The 22,721-nt window shown below is 42.7% G+C and overlaps 1 protein-coding gene across 1 annotated transcript in view; it reads right to left on the minus strand.

The window, feature by feature from the left end:
- Window positions 1–18,392: 18,392 nt before the first annotated feature.
- LOC311230111 (uncharacterized protein) overlaps window positions 18,393–22,721 on the minus strand; it is a 40,114-nt gene continuing 35,785 nt past the window's right edge. The window contains exon 11 of the mRNA XM_084316278.1: window positions 18,393–20,360. Within this exon, the coding sequence (XP_084172404.1) occupies window positions 20,298–20,360 (63 nt within the window). The 3' untranslated portion in view covers window positions 18,393–20,297. The remainder of the gene's footprint in view (window positions 20,361–22,721) is intronic.

Raw genomic sequence — 22,721 nt, forward strand, 5'->3', positions numbered from 1 at the left:
TCACCGGGCCAGCTCAGAAATAAAAAAGTCCATGTTCTGCGGGCTGAGTCAAGCCCCGGCTCCAACTGGCCCGGACCTAGACGACTGTCAAACTCTGGAGAGTGCCTAGAAAAGGATATTCCTATGGCACCACCCGGAGCTCCTCCCCACCACAGACCTCAGTGCATCTGCCTACAAGGAAGCGGAACTTCTTGTGCTGCAGAGGGCGCAGAGAGACTCTTTCCCAGAGGAAATGGAGTGTCTGATAAGGGCAAAGCCAGTCCCCTCAGACAGTCGACTCCTCACCTTAGCCCCAGAAATCGACGCCCAGGGCCTCATCAGAGTGGGTGGTCGGTTGAGACGGGCCCCGGACTTGGCCGAGGATGTTAAGCATCCCATCGTCCTAAGCAGCCGACACAGGATAACAGATCTGATCATTCAGAAATACGACGAGGTGGTGTGCCACGCGGGGACGAGAGCGCGTCTTTGCGGAGATCCGACGGCGCTTCTGGATACTCCAAGGGAGAGAAGCTGTACACCGATTCCAACGAACTTGCCCGACCTGTCGCAAGTGGAGGGCACAGCCTATTATCCCGAAGATGGCAGACCTGCCTCCCTGCCGCCTCCGAGTCGGCGAGCGGGCCTTCCACTCCACGGGCGTGGACTGCTTCGGCCCATTCAATGTCAAGAGAGGAAGAGGAACAGAGAAGAGGTGGGGCATCGTGTATAAATGCATGACCACCAGAGCTGTTCACATTGAGCTCCTCCAGTCGATGAGTACAGACTCGTTCCTCATGTCATTCAGGAGGTTCCAAGCGAGGAGAGGGACCCCCTCCGTGCTATTGTCAGACCAAGGGACAAATTTCCATTTCGGGGGAACGTGGGAGAGAGAGGTCCGATCAACAAAGACTGCTATGTACACCGTACTTGGAGCCCAAACAGTGGGCGATGAAGTCCTGGCTACGGTCCTCACCGAGATTGAGGGAGTTCTGAACTCCAAGCCCCTCGGCTACGTTTCAAGCGACGTAGCTGACGTCGATCCCATCACCCCAAACTACCTCTTGATGGGCGGCTGGACCCTGCCCTTCCTCAGACTGTGTACAGACAGGACGAGATGAGCGGACGGAGAATGTGGAGACACAGCCAAGTACTGGCCGACCAGTTTTGGGCCCGCTTCCTCCTACACTACTTACCCTCCCTTCAAGCCCGCCAGAAATGGGTGAAAGACAGGGACAACCTGACCGTGGGGACCGTCGTGATGATCATAGACCAGTCACTACCCCGAGCTACGTGGCCAGCCGGCCGTGTGAGCCGAGTAATCAATGGTTCGGATGGGAAGGTCAGAGCGGCAGAGGTCATCGTCCAAGGGCGGACTTATACCAGACCAGTAGCTAAGTTGATAGAGCTTCCTGCGTTCCCTGACCCCCCTGACGACGACGATAACCCATCGACTTTATAGATTACTTCCAACTCCCCATAGCCCATTATGGAGAAATTGACTTGACCCTTGATATTAATCTGTGCCCCAAATGTATTTGCTAATTAGGTTCCGACTAATTAGGGGGCGGCTGTTCTGAAGGTCCAGATTAACACATAAAGTCCACGTTTATTATTTTGTATACCTTATATATTGTTTATGTATATAAGATATATATTTCACGTCGTCTATTACCTAACAGTATTTATCATTCGCTCTTTGTATATGTTCCATTCTTAACGCCGTAGGCGCGCGCGCATGCACCTGTAGACAGCGTGAGCGCATGTGCAGGGTTCTTAGGACATGCCCGAGCAGAGTGTGAGAGAGAGAAGAAACGTTTGGCAGCAGTAACCAGACGGCAAGCAACGTATCTTGATAGAGAGCTGTACGGCTAATTAGATACAACCATAATATTGTCGAGCCACTATTGGCAAGGCAGAGTGACTTGTTCGAGTGAAGTGAAGTAGATAGCAATCTCTGTAGATTTGCAGACTGGCAAATAAGGAAGTAACGTTACGAGACTTCTAGCTGAACCCAGCGGCGTTCAGGATTCAACTACCTATTACGGATTACATGCGGGTTGGCCTAAGTATACAAGGGCTAACTAGCTAGCAGCCATGCCAACGGGCGTTTGGAATATTAGCTATTAATCCTGCCATCGGGCGCTTGGAATACAGGAACTAGGTCTGTACGAGACCCTCCTCACCAGCGACGACAGGATTATCCCACGTTTGTCTGCAGCGCTCTGGAGTAGGAACTCCAGAGAATATCGTCTCCATCCGCCATCTTGCTTTCCCCGTGCTGTTCACTCCTTCTCACTCCATTCAGAGCATCAACGGTCGAGTACTAGTAGTTCAGGACTATCATTACCTCTGATATTGTTGCATTGACATTCTACTAGTAACAGGAGATCTGCTATATATATAACATGTATGTTTGACGTTGATTGATTGATTGATTGAAAAGTTTATTAACAGATTGCAGAATGGGTACAGTACAGTACAGCTCAATACATACAATTGTTAAGGGGATGCAGACCAGAGAAAGACTTTCGACTTGTTTACATCAGGGTCCCCCATTTTCAATTCATCATAACATATATGACATACATGACATACAGATAGACAGTACTGCTACATCTATACATTTATGACATATCAGATTTGCAAATACAGTACTGTTTGTGATACAAAAGTGTCCAGAAAAGGAGTGTATATACATTTGGCATAGAAACTGTACATTGGAGGAGGTTGGTTGGGTGGGGTGGGGTTGGGTGGGTTGGGTGAGGGCTGTACATTGGAGGTGGGGGGGGGGGGGGGGGGTTGGGAAGGGGACACACACACATTTTACACTGTACATTGGAATATTGACAAAGCCTTACTTGGTCATTTACTGTACAACTAGGTTAGGACATTTGTAGGGGCCAGTTTCGAATTGCAGTCTCACGTAGGTGTTTTTTGAGAGTGTTTTTGAAGGTGGGTAGTGATTCACATTCCTTTACAGCTTTAGGCAGGGCGTTCCACATTGATGTGGCATAATTGCGAAACGTGTTTAGTCCCTTGTTTGATCCGAATCTGGGTTTTACATGATTTGTGGAGCTCCCTCTGGTGTTGTGATCGTGGTATTCACTGACCTTTGGGAAGTATTTTGACATGTACATGGGTACCTTGGTCGCGTAGTGTATCTTGTAGACCAGCCCCATTGCAAGTTGCTGTACTCTGTCGTCTACTCTAAGCCATCCTAGGTTGTCAAAGTGGGCAGGGGTGAGGTGGGTTCTAGGAGTCAGGTCAAGTAGTAGTCTGACTAGCTTGTTTTGAGATGTTTGTAATTTGTTTTTTAGTGCCTTTGAGGTGCTTTGGTACCATGAGGTGCAAGCATAGTCGTAGTACCCTTGAATGAGTGCTCCTGCTAGAGTCTTCAGGGTATTCTTGTTTACCAGAGCGGAGATCCGGTACAAGAATCGCGTTCGTTGGTTGACTTTTTTTATTACATTGGATGCCATTTTGTCACAGGAAAGATTAGCCTCTAGGATGGAACCCAGGTAGGTAATTTCATCTTTCCTTGTGATAATATTGTCACCCACTGTAACCGAGAAGCCGTCGGTCTTGCTGAGTTTGTTATTTGAACCGAAGAGAATGGACTCTGTTTTGCCCATGTGTAATGATAGTTTGTTGTCGGCGAGCCATATGCAGATTTTGCCTAGTTCCGAGCTGAGGGCTTTTTCAACCTGTAACTTGTTCTTGTCAGAGACCAGCAGGGCTGAGTCGTCCGCAAACAGGAACAAGTTGCAGTCACAAGCTGACGACATGTCATTTGCATAAATTAGGAATAGTAGCGGTCCTAGTATGCTTCCTTGTGGAACACCACAGCTCACTGTGAGGGGGGGGGATAGTGTACCGTTTACTTCCACCATCTGTTCCCTCCCCTCCAGGTAGGATTGTATCCAGCTCACTGATAAACTATCAAAACCAATTGCTTTTAGCTTGTCAATCAGAATGGTGTGATTGACAGTGTCGAAGGCCTTTTGTAGGTCCAGCATGACCATGCCGCAGTATTTGCCCGTTAAGATTAAAGTGATTATTCAACTTTGTATCACTGTCCCCTCTCAGTTAATGAAGTGTCCACCATTTTGTGTACATTTAATGTCTGGCTAATTAATATTTTAGTAGTGGTCTAATCTAGCATTTAAATACAGTCAGGGTTGTGTAGCCCCTTAGCTACACTTTTTATTCTTGGTTTATATCCTACCACCCCACATCTATAAAAAAATATATATATATATTGATCTAAAAAACGCTGTACAGCGATCCTGGCGGTCAACGCATGGCGGCCAATAACGCTGGAAAGCGATTTTGGCGACCAATGTGTTAAAGAAATGGCTTCAAACATGTCAATGGAAAAGATAGTGTATATTGCTAGACGTAAACAAAACATTTTTGATAATCCTGGGGACCGTTTGTGTACTTTTAAAACATAATACAAATGTTGGGAACTTGCTTCAACAAGAACAAGATTAGGGGGTGTGGGTCAACTATTATCTGATTGTGTAAAAACAACAAGAAACACCCTTTATTCAATGTGTAATTTTTTATTTATTTTTTTTAAACTTTGGCCATTTCCCTGGCTCTTTTATACGTTTATCGCATTTATACTTGGTCAAGTTCGACCGACAGAAGCAGGCTGAAAGGGTTCAGATGGGGGGGAAGACACTCTGGGAAAGGCACGGCTGCAGTCCGGGATTCGAACTCGCTCAGCCCCAGATCCGTGACGAGCACGGTTGTCCACGGCGCTGAAATAGCACTCGCGGTACGTGGTGAGCTACTGGAGCTCCCCGTATTTTTTTTTTTTATTGTATTATTTATTTAATTAAAAAAAAATTATCCTTTATGAACCCGTTTTGAAGTGAATTATTATTTAGTTTGGGGCGGGGTTATGGGGTGAAAATGTTTGCTGAATATTGCTCTGCTGCAAACCAAAACCCAATAAATACTTAAACAAAAAAACAATGTCCATCAAACAGTGCTGAAACTTGGGTGCTGCAGTCTTGAGTGTAGTAGTAGAGACATAGTATTAGTTGGGTCAAGAACCAACATTCTGTGACCATTCTCTGGCTAAGATGTTTTGATGATTGATTTGACTTCTATGGACCTTTTATAAAATATTTAGCCCCCGTGTCCCTCCGAAAAATCCCGGCATTTTTTGTCAGATGGCCAAATCCAAAATATCTGCTGACGCCATCTTGAAAAATGAACTTTTGATCCAGAGCACCTAGAATCATGTATGAATACACTTTTTTGTGTAAGTCAACCATGACGATTCCAATCCTGACATTAGTTTGACTCTATGACATCAATTTAACCCAGAAATCCAAGATGGCCACCATCCAGTAGAGCAAAAATGTAGAAAGAGACAGCAGAGCGAAAATGTAACTTTTGAATGGGAAAGTAAGATTTGGTGTTTGGGCAGGGCTTCAGACTAACAACTTTCCCAATAGCTAGCTAGCTAGCAACAACAACTAGTTAGCTAATATAGTCATTGTAGCCCTGTGTTTGGGGTTTGTTAACCCTTGTGTTGTGTTCGAAAGCTGTTTCTTTCAGGAGTTATTTTGATGATGTTCTGAGCTTGTGCTCAGCCTTCTGTTTCAAAAGGTATCTTGGACCACGCCATCTCGCCATTCCTTGACATGAAGAACTCCTGTTGACCTCGCTCATCCAGGCCTTCTTCTTCAATAGACTGCGAGTGTGTGTGTGTGTGTGTGTGTGTGTGCGCATACGTGCGTGTGCACATGTGTGTGTGCGTACGTGCGTGCATGCGTGCACTATCCCTTCATACAATGGGTTTCACGCTGGCTTGAATATGGAGCAGAGGAAGAGCAAGGCTTATTTTCATACATCTTACAATAAACCGCCCAACAAGTCAGTTGTGAATGACATCATGGAGAAGCTGTCTACCATCATCGCAACTAAGCACATGCCCTTCGCCTTCTTAGTGGGAGATCATCCTGTGTACGTCCTCATCACTCTGCTCAAGGCCAAGAACCCAAACAAGTACCATGACATTGTACCCTTTCTTGGTCCCTTCCATACACAGTGTGTGATGATGAGCGCTATCTACAAGCACTACAAGGGGAGTGAGCTAGGAGATGTACTTGTGGCAGGAGGAGTTATTGCAGAGGGCTCCGTCGACCGTGCACTGAAAGGCAAGCATTACAAGAGGGGGCTGCGTTGCTTGAGGCTCATCTATGAGGCACTCATGAGTCAGCTGGTAAAGGGGAGGCTCATGCCCAACCTGGCTGATGAGACAAGGGAGAACCTTGAGATTCTGAGAGATATGAGTCTCTCCCAAGAACCCCGTGCAGCTGCACATGCGGCACTGGAGGATGATACTGACCTCGAGAGCCTCATCACCAATTTATTCACCCAGGTGGAGGCCAGTGACATGGCGGACTACTGGAGGGACTTCCTGTCTATGACGGATGCACTCATGCAGAATGTGCATGCAGTACATATCTGCAACTTGGATGAGTATGTCAGCTCTCTGCGTGCCATGCTGCCATGGATGGTAGTGTACGACAACAATAGGTATGGAAGGTGGCTGCCTGACTTCTGGGCAATGCTGACAGCTCTCCCTGCTGATCAGGTCGCCTTCCTTCGTACTGACTTCACTCAGTCCATCACAGGCAACCCCTACTCCAACATGGCCTGGGACATGTGGATCGAGTGTACAATGAACAAGGGCAGCCAAATGAAGTCTGGCTGGCTCTCCATCCTCCAGAATGAGAAGCAGCTGCTGGTGCACTCCAGAAATGTGAACAATTTGGCCAAGATCGGGGTGGCTCACAATGCCCTGGCCACACACAAAAAAGCCAAGAGGAAGCACATAGAATGTGGTCCGAAAAGGATGAGAGAAGATGAGCAGCGTGTGCAGGACCTGGTCGCATGCATGCATGCATGAGTTTGATTCCTTCCCATTTGATCCAGCCTCACCCACCCTCCGCACCCTACAGTCAGCCATGCCTGCCTCTGATGAACTCATCGCGGACTTCAACTCAGCCTATGCTGTGGGAGAGGAGAAGTTGACCAGCTTCTTGCAAGACCGAGTGTTCAGTAAGAAAACCTCCCTCCATGCACCTGTCCCTCTGAGCAAACGCTTGACATTTGCCAAGCAGCCCTGCATGGAGAAGCCCGGGGAGGAACTCAAAGCAAGAGCTGCTGAGATGGAGCGGAGTGCTCTCAAGGCAGTGATCGACCTGGTTGAGGTCAGTCAACTTGTGAATCTCTCAGAGTTGCTGGAACATCGTGTTGTCGAGGAATGTGTGGCCTTATTCAACTCCAATGGCACATATAGGAAGACACAGAAGAGCAAGCTCATTCAGAAGCTCTCTCTCCAATCTGTAGATCTGCAAGAACCCTACACCGCTCTTGTCGACATGGGCATGATCTGGAGGATGGCAACCCCATCAGCAGAAGATCGGCAGACACAAGATGGCACCCCATACAAGTGGTTGGACTATGTCCACAAGGTATCATCCATCATCCTTGCCCGCCATGGTGATGCTGACCGTATTTTCTGTGTAAATGACCCGTACGACGTAGCATACTCAACTAAAGATGATGAGCGAGATCTGCGGGTACAAGGTAAGGTACATGTCCCCAACACCTACATGAAGCGCCAGCAACAAGGAGCGGCTACAAAAAGTAATATGCAGCTATCTGACTGACCTTGTTGCACAGGGTGTAGATACAGAGATCGTCTACTCTGTTGGCTCCCACTGCACCAACTTGTCAACCCAGCAACCAATGCAGAACTACAGCTTTGACCAGTCTGAGGCTGACACCATCCTCTTCTCTGCTTACACAGTTCTACGTGAGTCAGGCTACAGTGGCCCTGTGGTCATTGATGCAGCCGACACCGATGCCTATGTCATGGCAGCGGTCATCTCTCAACAGCTGCCCGGTATGCTCTGCATCAAGAGAAAGCAGAACACGGTCTTCTGCCGTGGCCTGGTTACTGAGGAGATGGCAGATTGTATTGTGCAGCTACACTGCATTACAGGCTGTGATGCCAATTCAGGCTTCTATGACAAGGGTAAGTCGTCGGTGTATGACAAGGTGGCAAAGAGCCCTATGGCACGACGGCTGCTCTCGCGGTGTGGAGATAGCCTTGACCTTGAGGAGGAGGTGCTAGAGGAGCTGTTCGAGTTCACACGACATGTAATTTATGGCGACAAGAATAGTAGCACCATGGCTGAGGCCCGTGCCACAAAGTGGAAGAGAATGAAGAACAAATCATTCATCCATCTCCCTCCAGATGCAGATAGCCTACGTCAACACTGCCTCCGTACCAACTACTTGGCATATCTAGTGCGCCACCCCTCCCTGAAGCAACACCCTTCACCACTCGGACATGGCTGGGAGCTGGTGGGTGGTCGCTGTCGCCCCGTCCGTCACACACGACCTGCTCTCCCAACACATCTACCTGCACCAGGGCCAGCTGAAGAAAGTGAGGAAGAGGAGAGTGAGGAGGATGATGATGAGAAAGGAGATGATGATGTATGGAGGAGGAGGGGTGATTCATTGGAATCTGATGATTCAGAATCTAGTGAGGCAGAATGCTCTGATTCGGACTGATCATGACATGTTTAAAGTGGTTTCATTGTTGGGGCGCTCCAGTAGCACACCACATAGCGTGCTGAGTCGCAAAGCGGTCGTCCCGGGTTCGTTTCCCAGTCCCGGCGACCATTTGCTGCATGTCTTCCCTACCTCTCCTCCTGTTCTCCCTCTCTCCCTCTATCGGTCCTGCGTGGCCAGAAAAAGCTGAAAATACTATAAAGTTAAAAAAAAGAAAAAAAAAAAAAAGTGGTTTCATTGTTAATCTGTTCAAGTTACAGCGATTTAAGAGAGCGTATTTTGAAGTATAATTAGTTATCTTATCATACTGTACATTCATCAATTATTTTGCTGAGATACTTATGAAGGTAGTTTGTTTAAAGTACAGCAGTACCATGGTAAAATTGGTTTTGACATTAAAAGTTACATTTTCGCTCTACTATATGGTGGCCATCTTGGATTGCTGGGTCAAATTGATGTCATAGAGTCAAACTGATGTCAGAATTGGAATCGTCATGGTTGACTTACACAAAAAAGTGTATTCATACATGATTCTAGGTGCTCTGGATCAAAAGTTAATTTTTCAAGATGGCGTCAGCAGGTATTTTGGATTTGGCCATCTGACAAAATGCCGGGATTTTTCGGAGGGACACGGGGGGCTAAATATTTTATAAAAGGTCCATAGAAGTCAAATCAATCATCAATACATCTTAGCCAGAGAATGGTCACAGAATGTTGGTTCTTGACCCAACTATATAGTAGGTACTAGGCAAGAAAGATTCTCCTAACTGTGGTGGGAAGTTCGTTCCACCATTGTGAAGTGAGGACCGAGAATAGGCGGCTTCTCTTTGATGACCCTCCCGGAGCTCGGATAGGAGTGGGTCTGAGGTGGCCAGAAGATGTAGAGCGCAGGAGTCTTTCTTGAGGGTGTGTAGTTAGAGACCATTGACCTGAGGTAGGCGGGAGCAGTTCCTTTCGCTGTGCGATATGCCAGGTCAAGGGCCTTGACACGGATTGGTGAGGCGATCGGAAGCCAGTAGTGATGTATTGAGACTAGAGGCGATTCTTCAGCCGCCCCTGCTCAGCTGGGTGGCGCAGCGGAGATTGTGCCGTCACCAATGCAAGAGACTCCGGTCTCGAATCCGGGTGTCAGCATTGCCTCCGGCTTGGGCCGGCCGTCATACTGGCTCAATTGGCAGAGTCAGCGGGTGGAAGTCGATGGGTGGTAATCTGGACGTTGTGGACAGCGACTCCTACAGGTCGGTTGGGGGACGCCTGCACAGCAGAGACAGGAAATAGCGGGGGTAGTGTGAGCCTCCCACACGTTACACCTCGCCAATGAGAGTCCGCGCTGGCAGGTGAAAAGATGTGACAGGCTGCCTCCTCGTGTACCGGAGGGGACACGTGATGCAAGGCTTCTATCCTCCCTACAACCGACAAGTGGGGGGCATATGCGAGCAACGTTCAAGACAGGGGAGGGAAAAATTGGAAACACGAAATTGGGATGGGAGCAAAATAGAAAATAAGGAGAAAGTGAAAAAAAAACGAAATGAGTGAACATAGAAAAAGCAGCAGCTTTTTTAGAATTTCCGGTTTAGCTACAATATGTAGCGCATGCATTTGGTAACAGCTCCGCTCCCGTCACCGTTAATTTCGTTCAAAAACATTATTTTAACAAATACCAATTAGATTAAACCACATCGTATGTATTGATAGGAACTCCTACTAACTATATCAAAAGACATAAAGACTCAACATGGGGGGTAAGGATGAGAAAAAGGGTAGAAAGAAACACGAAGCAGCAAATCCAACGGCGACGATTGATACACGATCCAAGAAAACAACAGGCGACGCGGCGGCAGATCCGCTGTTGACAACCCCCGATGGGAATATAACGGAGAATATACCGGGTCCATCGGCGACTGGCTCAGAGAGGGAGACAATAGAGGACAACATAACGGGAACGACAGGAAAAAGTAGCGTGAAGGACAAAGCAGAGGATATTGAGAAGATAATAGCCAACAAATCCATCGGCCCCATCACTGCACCTACAATATCAACTGGCACTGGCAGTGTAATTACACAACCCGACTTCAACTCTCTGACTAGCCTGATTAAGGATCTGATTAAGGAACAGATGGTAGCTTTCAAAGTACACGTCGCACACATCGATGCTAAATTCGAAGAAGTTATGGAAGCGGTCGCTGTACAGTCCGTGCGAATCACGACAGTGGAGAATACGGTGACAGAAATTACACGGGCAGTCAAAGAGAACGAGAAGAACGTCAACGATGGTTTGACAGAGGTAACGAAGGAGATAAAAAAGGTGGAAGAGGCATGTCGGATAAAAATACAAGAAGTTAAAGATGAAGCGATGGAGAGGCTACTCGAAACCCAACGTTACTACAGGCGAAATAACATCCGCATTGTAGGACTTGATGAATCAGTCAATTGCACAACAGTGTTAGAGATTTTGGGTAACAACATTCTAACCACAGAGCTGATAGTGGACCAATGTTACAGAATCGGTACTCGGGAACAAAGAGGCAACGGTCCAAGAGTCATCATTGTTACTCTGCGCAAGACGGCAACAAGAGATGACATCATCAGAGTTGCACGCAACCAAAGGGGAAAGCTGAAACATGGTGAAAATTCAATATTTATCTACGAGGATCTTTGCAAAGAGGCCATCGCTCAGCGGTTCCCCTACAAGGAGGTGATGCAGAAATTGTGTGGCCTCAAACCAAGGCTAATATACCCGGCACTATTATCGATCGTGGGTAGAGACGGCCGTAGGGAAGGATTACGCATGCCTAAAGACGCAGAGGAATACTTGAATCTACATGGAGCAGATCCCCCAGGGCAGAACGTAACACTGTCTCGCACCAGATAAGCCTACTCATCTCTCTCTTTCTCTGTGTATCTCAGTATTAGAATGACTTTATCCGGGCTCAACAAAAGTAGCAGATGATATGCATGCCGGCAACACCAAGGCACAATGTGTATAATATGGTTCGTAATGCATTATATTTACAGACTTCTGGTCACCGTGGAGACAAGAATATATCATTGACACTATGAACAATCTGGAATATTCTGGGCTCATCGCTCGACTGCTCTGGGTCACTAAGAAATATCCCGAAAATACTAGTAGTCATGAACCCTGGGTAGGAAGACCATTCTGGAACATAACAGCAGTCTGTTAGTATATACTAGTGTATTCTACAACCTTCTAGAATATAATGCACCATTACAACGAAGGCCTGCAACTCTAACATTAACATCCGGTGTGTATAAGCATAAGCATATGATCAATTGACTGAAGTTTAATCAGGCCTTAATAAGGCTTTAAAAAAAATCAGCCACACCTAAATGTATGAGCACAACAAGGTTATTCTAATAATTTAAATAATCACTCCACTGATGTAGAGATTGGCACAATGTAGCTCTAAACGTCTCTGTTTTTCTCTTTTATCTATTTATTCAATTCTGTTCTAGTGGTTTCTCCACGTTGAGTTTTATTTTAGCTCTCACTCCTTTTTTTCTTTTTTATCTTACATTGTTCTTTCCCATTGTTCTTCATATTAAGGTGTTAGTGTTTCTCTACAATCTTTTCCTTTTTCTGATGTTTCCTACATAAGTTAGTAGAAGGTTCAAATGAATATATCAATGAAGGTATATTCTTTTTTTTTCATTTTTCACAATATTTCACTACAGTAAGGGAAGGCGCAAGACCAAAAGCGACATTCTATTGAATTAGAATGAAAATGTTAGATCCTATGGCAATTAGCATAGGAAGATTAGGATTACAAAACTCAGTTTGGGCAATCCGGTGGCCTAAGGGAGGGAGTCATACGCGGAGGATGTATTTATGGAACACAGGCCTGTACGACTCTCTGGGAGAGGGGAAAAAAGGGGATTTTTATTTGTATATATATATGTTTTTAAGCTCGGCTCTCAACGGGACCTCAATAATTGGATGTACATCTATTGTAGCTTCGCACTCCAGAAGCATTACCAAAAACTACACAAAAACATGTATAGATTATGGCTAGTTTGAATATAATGATATGGAACACTGGTGGGATAAATAAACAACACAAAAGTGTGCTCACACTGATGAAAAAAGAACATGTGGACGTGGCTCTACTAAGCAAAACGCACATTTTAGAGGAAGACATAGATACGTTAGCGGATAACACATATCATAATATTAGTCACTCTTCTTTTGGTACGAGAACTCGAGGTGTAGCCATAGTCGTTAGACGTAAGTTAAATATTGAATTAAAGGGAGTATGGTCGGATGCAGATGGGCGTATAACTATAGCTAGGATTGTACACAATAACAGGAAAATAGCGTTGGCAGCGGTATATGCCCCAAATTTGTACGAAGAGGGTTTCTTCTCTACACTAACCAATGCAATGTTAAACCTTCCCGATTACTCATTTATAGTAGGTGCAGATTTGAATGCCATTTGGAATCCAAGGATGGACAAATCTTACCTCGCCTTTTCCAGCGAACAAAAGAATTCATCTAAAGCATTAAAGGATTGGTCGAAGATTACAGGTGTAAATGACTTATGGCGTTCACTTAATCCCACGACCCGAAAGTACTCTTGTCGTTCGGCGAGACATAACACATTATCCAGAATAGATTATGTCTTTGCATCCCGAGACTATTTGATAAATATGAAGTGGAAATGATACCCAATGCACTATCAGATCACTGTTATTTACTCCTAAAAGGAACATTTGGTATACTATCTTCCCGAGCCCCAAGATGGCGTTTTAATTCGTTGCTGCTTAACAACAAGGAATTCATTACACAACTCAAAGAAGCCCTTATAGTATTCCTACGGGAGAATGCAAACTCGGTGCAAGACCCCAGAATAATATGGATGTCGGTAAAGGGAATGATCAAGGATTTCACTGATAGCTTTTCCTCCAAAATGCGCAAGAATCAATGCACAAAACTGTCTGAACTGGAAACGCTTTACTCAACGTTATTTAATTCTTTAAAATACAACAACTCAACTAGACTAGAAAATCAAGTTAACGTACTAAAAATAGAGATCAATGCCATATACAGACAACAATCGGAAATACAAATACGCAGCACAAGACAACAGCAGTACTCCCAAGGTTCTAAACCTAGTCACCTATTAGCCATGCGATTAAGAATTAATGCAAAATTTGCAGATATAACTACCATTAGAGCACAACAAGTACTTGAAACAGACCCCGAAATAATAAACGATACATTCAAAGAATTCTACTCCGACTTATATAAATCAGAAACGACCTTCGATCAAAACAAAATGGACACATATCTTAATCAAATTATTCTCCCTAAACTTTCAGAGGATGACGCTAAACAGTTAGAAACACCAATCACACTAGAGGAACTCAAGAAGGCCATATCCGAAATGCAAAGTGGTAAGGCTCCTGGAAGAGACGGTATCCCACCAGAAATGTACCTTTCTTGTTGGGACATAATTGGACCCTTATTACTAAATATGATCTTATACTCAGTCAAGGAGGGGAACTTCCATAAAAACGACAATATTGCACTCATAACAGTCCTTCTCAAAAAAGACAGACCCCACCGAGTGCAAGTTACAGACCCTTAAGCCTCCTCGGAACCGATATCAAACTGTACTCTAAGGTATTAGCCATCAGATTACAAAAGCATATGACGTCTTTAGTTCATCCGGACCAAACTGGCTTCATAAGAGGTCGCCTGATCACTGATAACATAAGACGAATACTGCACGTACTAGATGCAGACAAGGATGACACCATACCTAAGGCGATGCTGTCCCTGGTTGCTATGAAAGCCTTTGACAGGCTGGAATGGTCATATCTATGGGCAGTATTAGAAAGGATGGGGTTAGGAAAAGGATTCATTGATATGATTAAAGTATTATACAAAGACCCATCGGCCATGATTACAACAGGTACAATCATCTCCAAAATCTTTCCGGTATCACGCTCAGCCAGACAGGGTTGCCCTCTTAGTCCCGGACTATTCGATCTATCATTAGAGCCTTTAGCACAATATATAAGACAATCCCAATCCATAGAACCAATCGTAATCAAGGGCACACAACATAAAATTAGTTTATATGCGGACAACGTAATATTGTTCATGCAAAGCCCCAACACCACATTGCCTCATCTACTCAAGTTGATTGAGAACTTTGGTGATTTATCGGGATTTAAGATAAATTGGCCGAAGTCGGCTTTCCTTCCACTTAACACCCCTGCAAAAAAAGATATAACCCTCCCAGGTGAGATACCTATGGTAAAACATTTTAGATGCTTGGGAGTGGAAATATTCCCCACCATAAGACAAACGGTGAAGCACAATTACACAAAAATCCAAAACAAAATCAAAGACGACCTTGATAGGTGGGTAAAACTTAAAAACTCAGTACAGGCAAGGATATCAATAGTTAAGATGGATGTACTACCTAGAATCAACTTCTTCAGTTCAATGCTACCGTTACCCCCTCCAGAGGGTTACTGGAAAAGATTACACTCCTCCACATACAAATTTATTTGGAATAACAAACCACCACGTATAAAAAGATCCACCGCACAGAGAAATAAAGCAGACGGTGGCATGGCATTTCCAGATTTTTTCCACTATTTTAAGGCGTACACATTAAGACCATTGACAACATGGTTTGATCCCCAAGCATTAGTATCCTGGAGAAAATTGGAAGAAAACATAGTAGCCCCACATAGACTGAAGGACATAGCATACACTAAACTACCAATCAAGCACTGTGAACGGAAATTTGGCCCCATAATTACCCATGCGATCCGGATATGGCGTGAAACACAAAAAAAATATCCTAACCCACAAAAATGGCACAATCACACTCCCTTATTCAATAACAATGCACTCTTAATTGAAAAACGACCTATAAGATTCCCTATATGGGAAGAGCAAGGCATACACTCATTAGGGGATGTTTTTAACAACCAGGGTTTTTGTAGTTATGGAGAAATATGCACAAAATGTAATCTCACCAAGTCCACATGGCTTTTTTACATACAGTTACGGCTATGTTTGAAGTCTCACGGTGTTCCATTAGACATACCAATTGAACACCACAGATACCACAAATTCTTCTATGAAAGAGAGACATCGAGAGGTTTTGTTTCAGGTTTTTATCATCAATTACTAACGTCCTCATATGAAACCCTCCAACTAGACTCTTTCTGGAGGAGGGATATACCAGACCTGGAAAGTGACTGATTGGCAAGGAGCATGGGCAAATGTCCGACTTACATCAAGGAACCCGGACCATCAACAAATCAATCTTAACTATATTCACAGGACATACTTGACTCCTATAAGACTGAACAGAATGGGTCTTAAACAAGACTCCAAATGCTCCCAATGTACAAATGGAGACGAAGGGACATTTATGCACATGTATTGGGACTGCCCACCAGTTAAGGCATTTTGGAAAGATGTGACCCAACAATTATCAAAACTCGTATCATGGAATATACCTGTACACCCCTCTGTATTACTATTGAATGATGTTTTTGAGTTTGCAGTAAATCCACAGCTAAAGAGATTGGTTTTATCGGGTATCACAGTAGCTAAAAAGCTGATAGCATCACGCTGGTTTCAACCGGAAAAAATGTGCCGGAAAGTTTGGTTTCTTACATATCTCGATGTGATTTATCAAGAAATATCTACAGCAAGAATTCTGGGTCTCAATGAATCCAAAATGTCAATGTGGTTAGAAGTGGTGGAGAGAATAAAAGCTAGCTTATAATGGTAGTGTCTGGTTATGAGCGAGGGATAATGGAGGTACTATCCAAAGAGGGGTCCGGGAGGGGGGGGTTCGAGCTGGAGCATATGTGTGTAGGGTTTTAGATAACAGGTATTAGGGGTATATCCTGTATAAGACATTGGTATAATTGGTAATTTCGTTGGATATACACTGTATACTGTAAAGTATTATTATATACTTTTTTTGCTTTCTGTTTCTGTGCTTGCATGTCATTTTAGCCATCTTAATTGTTAGTTTCATTATGCATTGTGTGTTGAGTACTGACTTTTAATAATTTTGTTTTGCAATAAAAAAAAAAAAAAAAAAAAAAAGCATCTGCCTAGATAATGTACAAAATAAACATTTTCCGGTGCTTTAGACGTCGCTCTTTTATTTTGAAAACCCCCAGAAAGGAAGTCATTATATTTGCTTTGTTGACCGTCCGGTTCTGTGTTAGCTCCGGTTAGCTACGTGCAGTAGTTAGTATTATATTATCAATACCAGCCATTGGATTACTGTTTTCTAAATTGGGGAGGCTTTTAATCGTCAAGGTAAGAGGATTTTAAGTCATGGTATCCATAAACTTCAATCGGTTCGGATCCTTTGAATGAATGAGAATGTCCACAAACACGGCTTCACGTAGAAATCACTGACTGCGCGCAGAGACGAGTGCTTAGGCAAAAAAAAATTTCGGGTATATTTGCTTAGAAAACGTAATAGTCTAATTCAATTATTTTTTATTTCTCAACGTGGTAAATACACAGGTCACAACATGTTTACATGAACGTTTGAGTTGTATTTGGAGTGTATTTGGTGACTGTAGGACACTGTAAGGCAGTGGTCACCAACCTTTTTAAGCCCAAGATCACTTTTTTTTTTTTGGTGAAGGCAAGATCTACCTATTGAAGCGTTGAGAGAAAAAGACAGCCAAGATTGTACTTTAAACTAAATGACTTTTATTTGCCTGTATTCTAATTACATGCAATGCTTTGGTCCAACATTAAAACGTCAAAGTAGAACTATTATGTACTTTCTCAGTCAGTGCTAAGTGCAGTCATCTTATGCAGCATCACTTTTCACATCAAAACAAAAGTAGAACTGTAATGTGGACTTTCTCATATTATTAACATTGACAAACATATTTACAATTAGCATTTTATAAAGTAGAACTGTAATGTGTCCTTTCTCAGTCAGTGCTAAGTGCAGTCAGTGCTAAGTGCAGCATCACTTTTCACATCAGAACAAAAGTAGAACTGTAATGTGGACTTTCTCATATTATTAACATTGACAAACATATTTACAATTAGCATTTTATAAAGTAGAACTGTAATGTGTACTTTCTCAGTCAGTGCTAAGTGCAGCATCACTTTTCACATCAAAACAAAAGTAGAACTGTAATGTGTACTTTCTCAGTCAGTGCTAAGTGCAGTCAGTGCTAAGTGCAGTCAGTGCTAAGTGCAGCATCATTTTCACATCAAAACAAAAGTAGAACTGTATGTGTACTTTCTCAGTCAGTGCTAAGTGCAGCATCACTTTTCACATCAAAACAAAGGTAGAACTGTAATGTGGACTCTCAGGGTAAGATCTAAAAAAAAAAAAAAATTTTTTTTTTTTTTTTTTCATGGAAAGATCTACAGGGACAGTCTCAAAGATCGACTAGTCGATCAAGATCGACGGGTTGGTGACCACTGCTGTAAGGGAACGTCAGGCTATTGCACCCCCCCCCACTTCCAGTGATGAAGCTAAGCTATGCTAACGGAGCGACTGTTCCCAAAGCTAAATGCACGCACAGAGACAAAAAAGGTATGTATCTTCTTGTCTAACCTCAGGGAAGATGTTAAATATGCTAATTTCCCAAAATGTTGGAGTTTTCCTTTAAATAAAAATAAAAAATTTATTAAAATGTTAATAGTCCAGTCATCCATCCATCCAAAATAAATATCACATGTACATGAATAAAAATGTATTTCTTTATTAAAATGTTTTATTTCTGTGTACATTATTACAGATTAGATCATAAACATAGTTCAATATTTCAACAAGAGGACTGAGCAAACTGTACAACATAAACAGTCAATGTTTTGGACCCTCATTTAAACAAGATGGCATCAAACACCCCAAGCCAATGTACCACTAGGGATGCGAGCAGGATAATTGCAGAAAAACGAGGGAAAATGTATTCCACACATCTGATTTTGACCAATAATACTTAATGTATGTTATCCATACGGACTGTCACGGTTGACGACCTCCATCCAGGACATAAACATCTGACCCAGCAGCTGACTGAGGCCTAAACGTGTATATATATTTTGAACTCTTGCACTGTTTTGGATAGACTACAGATGGGAATTAGCTTCTGCTAAATCTGGTGCAAACATATTTTAATGTAACAATGATTAACTCATTGACTGCAACGCTGTTTTCCCATCTTTACTCCCTGGTGCCAGCGTTATTGACCATTTTCACGATGTTTGTGGACCCATCGTATATTCTATATTATAGATATGGAGACAAAAACTCCCGTATTAACATTATCATGATGGCGGCGCGCACAGTCGCAGCGGCCCGGAGCTCACAGAGCTGGCATACACTTTTTATTATTTTGGTAGCACTTAACTTTATTTGCACATGTTATATCTTATGTTGTATGCCAGTGGTGATGTTCCTAACAAATTTCGTTGTACCAACAATGACAAATAAAGATCTATCTATCTATCTAATAGTATGGCTAATTTGACAGGCACTATTTATAGTCCAACACTGACAAACCAGTTAATTTCTACATACTTTCGTTTGTGCGCTATTCCACACTAAACATTGCCCCGTTTAAAAATAATCCAGTCTAGTTTTCTAGATCGCGAGATATGACGTGTTATATGCATATGCGCAAATTGTTCGGGTTGCTCACCTGAAACCTATATTATTTCCAAATCAAAAGGTATATACCATATAGATGTGTCTTCACAAAGTCATCAAGGGGGGGGGGGGTGTCATTTTACGAAGCTGCGATCGTTACCAAAAGCATGTTTTAGGTTCGGTAAAATACAACGCTGTGATCAATACAAAAGCATGTTTTAGGTTCGTAAAATAGACCTTACCTTTGTAAGAAGGTACTCCAAAATGAATAATCCCAGTAGTTCCATCGCGATCGTCATTACCGGTGTACATTGGGCCTGGCTAGAATATGGAAAACAATAGGTTTCAGGCGAGCAAATCCACGACTTTGAGGGGGAGGGGATTCCTGCAGCCAGAGGCACAGAGAGACACCTTAGAGACCCAGTTCAAAAGGTAGGCGATACTGCCACCTGTCGGGATTCGATCGTCATTGCAATGCAATGTAAATGCACATCGTCTATAAAAAGAATAACACACTGGAGGTAACATAGTCCAGTAACATCTCGTCACCTGCAGCAGAGAATAATGTGGACACATTTCACCTTGTTCCTCAGGACCTGATGACCTGCAGCTTTTTGGCTGGTTGCTCTATATTCTTTATTTCATGCCTCTGTAGTGGCTGGTGGATAACCTCTTGACAGCCAACGTATTTCTAGATGCAAAGCAGCATCTATATGACCGGCGATGTCACCAACATACATTCAGTAACTCAGTAACTCACTCATGGTTAGCCGCTCTGCACCTAGTGGCGACTCACAGGAACTGCACTTTGCATCTATGAAACTGTGTGTCCTTGTTCACAACAGAAAAGTTTGACTGAACACCGATTCAATTGATCACCTGCCAAAGTGGCTAGTAGTAGAATTGACTGATCAGTGTTTTGTTGGCGCTACTTCCAAGTCCTGATCATTAATCTCAGCATTAGCTAGTTACCCTCACAGTATTTAATGTGTGCCAAGTTTATTTATTTAAATTTTTTTAAACAAGTTACATTCACTTTTTAAAATCAGTACAAGACTGAGTGGGCGGAGTCGGTGGTCATTTGGAGGCGGAGCCCTGACTGGAACTTCCTGTTTGTTCTTGAAACTTCTGGAAATGTTTCTGTAATCAAGGAGGAGAGAAGTAAAATGTCAGGGATGTTTGTGTTTCATGTTTATTTATATCTGTTCATGCATACTAGAATGTTTTTCATATTTATTTATACGTTCATGCATACTAGAAACTTGAAAGTGTTTCATATTTATTTGTCTGTTCATGCATACTATAATGTGTTTCATGTTTATGTCTGTTCATGCATACTACAATGCGTTTCATGTTTGTCTGTGTTCATGCATACTACAATGTGTTTCATGTTTATTTATGTATGTGTGCATTAGGGGTGAGCCCAAACGTTCGAACCGTTACGTTGGCATTCGAATTCTAAATCAACATTCACATTTTTCTTTTTTAATAAAAATTTAAATAATATATATATATATTTTTTTTTAATCTATTTTTCTATTCATTCTGTTTAAACCACACAGTTCACAGTTGCAGATACAGATTAGGCTACACTAATATTATAGTATTAAAATAAACTGATGAGTTATATTCATTAGAAAGTTGATTTAATTGATTTAGTTGGGCTGGGGCTTCTCCCTGGGCTGGGTCTGGGGCTGGAAAGTTGATTTAATAAAAGAAAAAATACTAATTTAATCAGATTAATCACTTTATTCAAATTGAGGATTTAGTTTGAGTATATATAAAAAATAAAAAAAATAAAAAAGATTTAAAAAACCGTTTTTAATTTTTCTTTTAACTTTTTTTTAATTAAAAACGATGTTTCGAACGTCCGTTCGCAAAACCCTGACGAAGTTCGAATCCCAAAAACAGGCTTCGGGGACAGCCTTAGTGTGCATGCATACTAGAATGTTTGTTTATTTACATCTGTGTGCATGCATACTAGAAGTTGAGTGTGTGAGTGTGTGTAATTGTGTATAATGAGGTTAACAATGTATGAGGTTACAGTTTTTCTCAATTGCTTTTGTGCATTTCTCTGATCAGAATTAAAGTTCTCATAACTGTTAGTCCAACCTCCACAACATTTTGTAATTTGTGCACATCATAGTAGCAGTTTCTCATTCCTCCGAACAAATTGCAAATGCTTTTGGACATGCATCAATTGCTTTCATACAATTCTCTGCTGTTTTATAACATTATCATTTGCTTAGGTCATGTCAGTCAAAATGAACTATACTTATGTTATGACTGCTGAATAGTCATTCCCTATAAAACTAACAGTCCTCATTTCATTGCTTGAGTCATTACATACAAATATGTTGAACTAGTTGTCAAAATCTGTCAAGCAAATTTTATACATTTCTTTATAATTTTTCCCCTGAATGGAGCTGGATGCCAGGGAATCGCTGCACACATTCATATATGTTGATGAGGCGGAATTTCAATCTGGCAAAAGGTAGAAGGCGTGGAACTAATCGCATTGGACAGAGAGCAACCACTGATGTCCCAGGCCAACGAGGAGGGAATATTACAATGTGTGCAGCCATCTCAGAAAACGGCGTCCTCACCCATATGCCCCGCATTGGTCCATACAACACACAACATCTGCTGACTTTTTTAGACACTCTTTACAGGGACATAATCCCTGATAATGAGAGGGGTCTAAATGGCGACCATCTGACCAAGTACGTTGTTGTATGGGATAATGTGCGTTTTCACCACGCAATTCTGGTCACACAGTGGTTTGCAGCACATGAAAGGATGCTGGTGGAATATCTCCCTCCCTACTCCCCATTCCTGAATCCAATAGCCAGACAGACAGGAACGTCTGGATGTGAATGAATGATTTACAGTACTGTGTATGTTGTATGTTCCAATTCAGTTCCAATATGTACTGCAATATTGTTTACAGTTGTGCACAGCTCTACCCAAAGGCCAAAGGGTGTTTCTTATGTTTGTTGTAAATTAGTTTGTATTTTTCTTTTGCACAATGCTGTGAACAAATTAAAATTGCAAAGAGCATATGCAGTTAAAATGTGAAACATACGTGTCTTGTACTCATTTACCTCACTAAATACAGCAATGTGTAACTGTAGATTTCAAATGGCTGTGCAAATAGTGTATAGTGCTGTCTTGAGCATTTTCAGAAAGTGTCACCAAGATCTGACTTTTTTTGCATTGGAAAACACTTACAGAGTGAACTGTCATAACGAAAACATGGCAAAGCCATTTGACTATCTTGTTCATAAACAATGGTGTCAGGACTTTTCATTTTGATGACAGTGACACTTTCATTGACATGAATACTTGCTTTTGACGAATGAATTATCCATTTTGAGCAAGTGACACGCTTCTGCAGGTTATCACCTAGGTTTTGCAGTTTGTACTAATTGGTTTTGAGAAATGCACTAACAGTTATGAGAACTTTAATTCTGATCAGAGAAATGCACCAAAGCAATTGAG

The sequence above is a fragment of the Notolepis coatsorum genome (assembly GCF_963971535.1).
Source record: "Notolepis coatsorum genome assembly, chromosome: 1".
NCBI lineage: Eukaryota > Metazoa > Chordata > Actinopteri > Aulopiformes > Paralepididae > Notolepis > Notolepis coatsorum.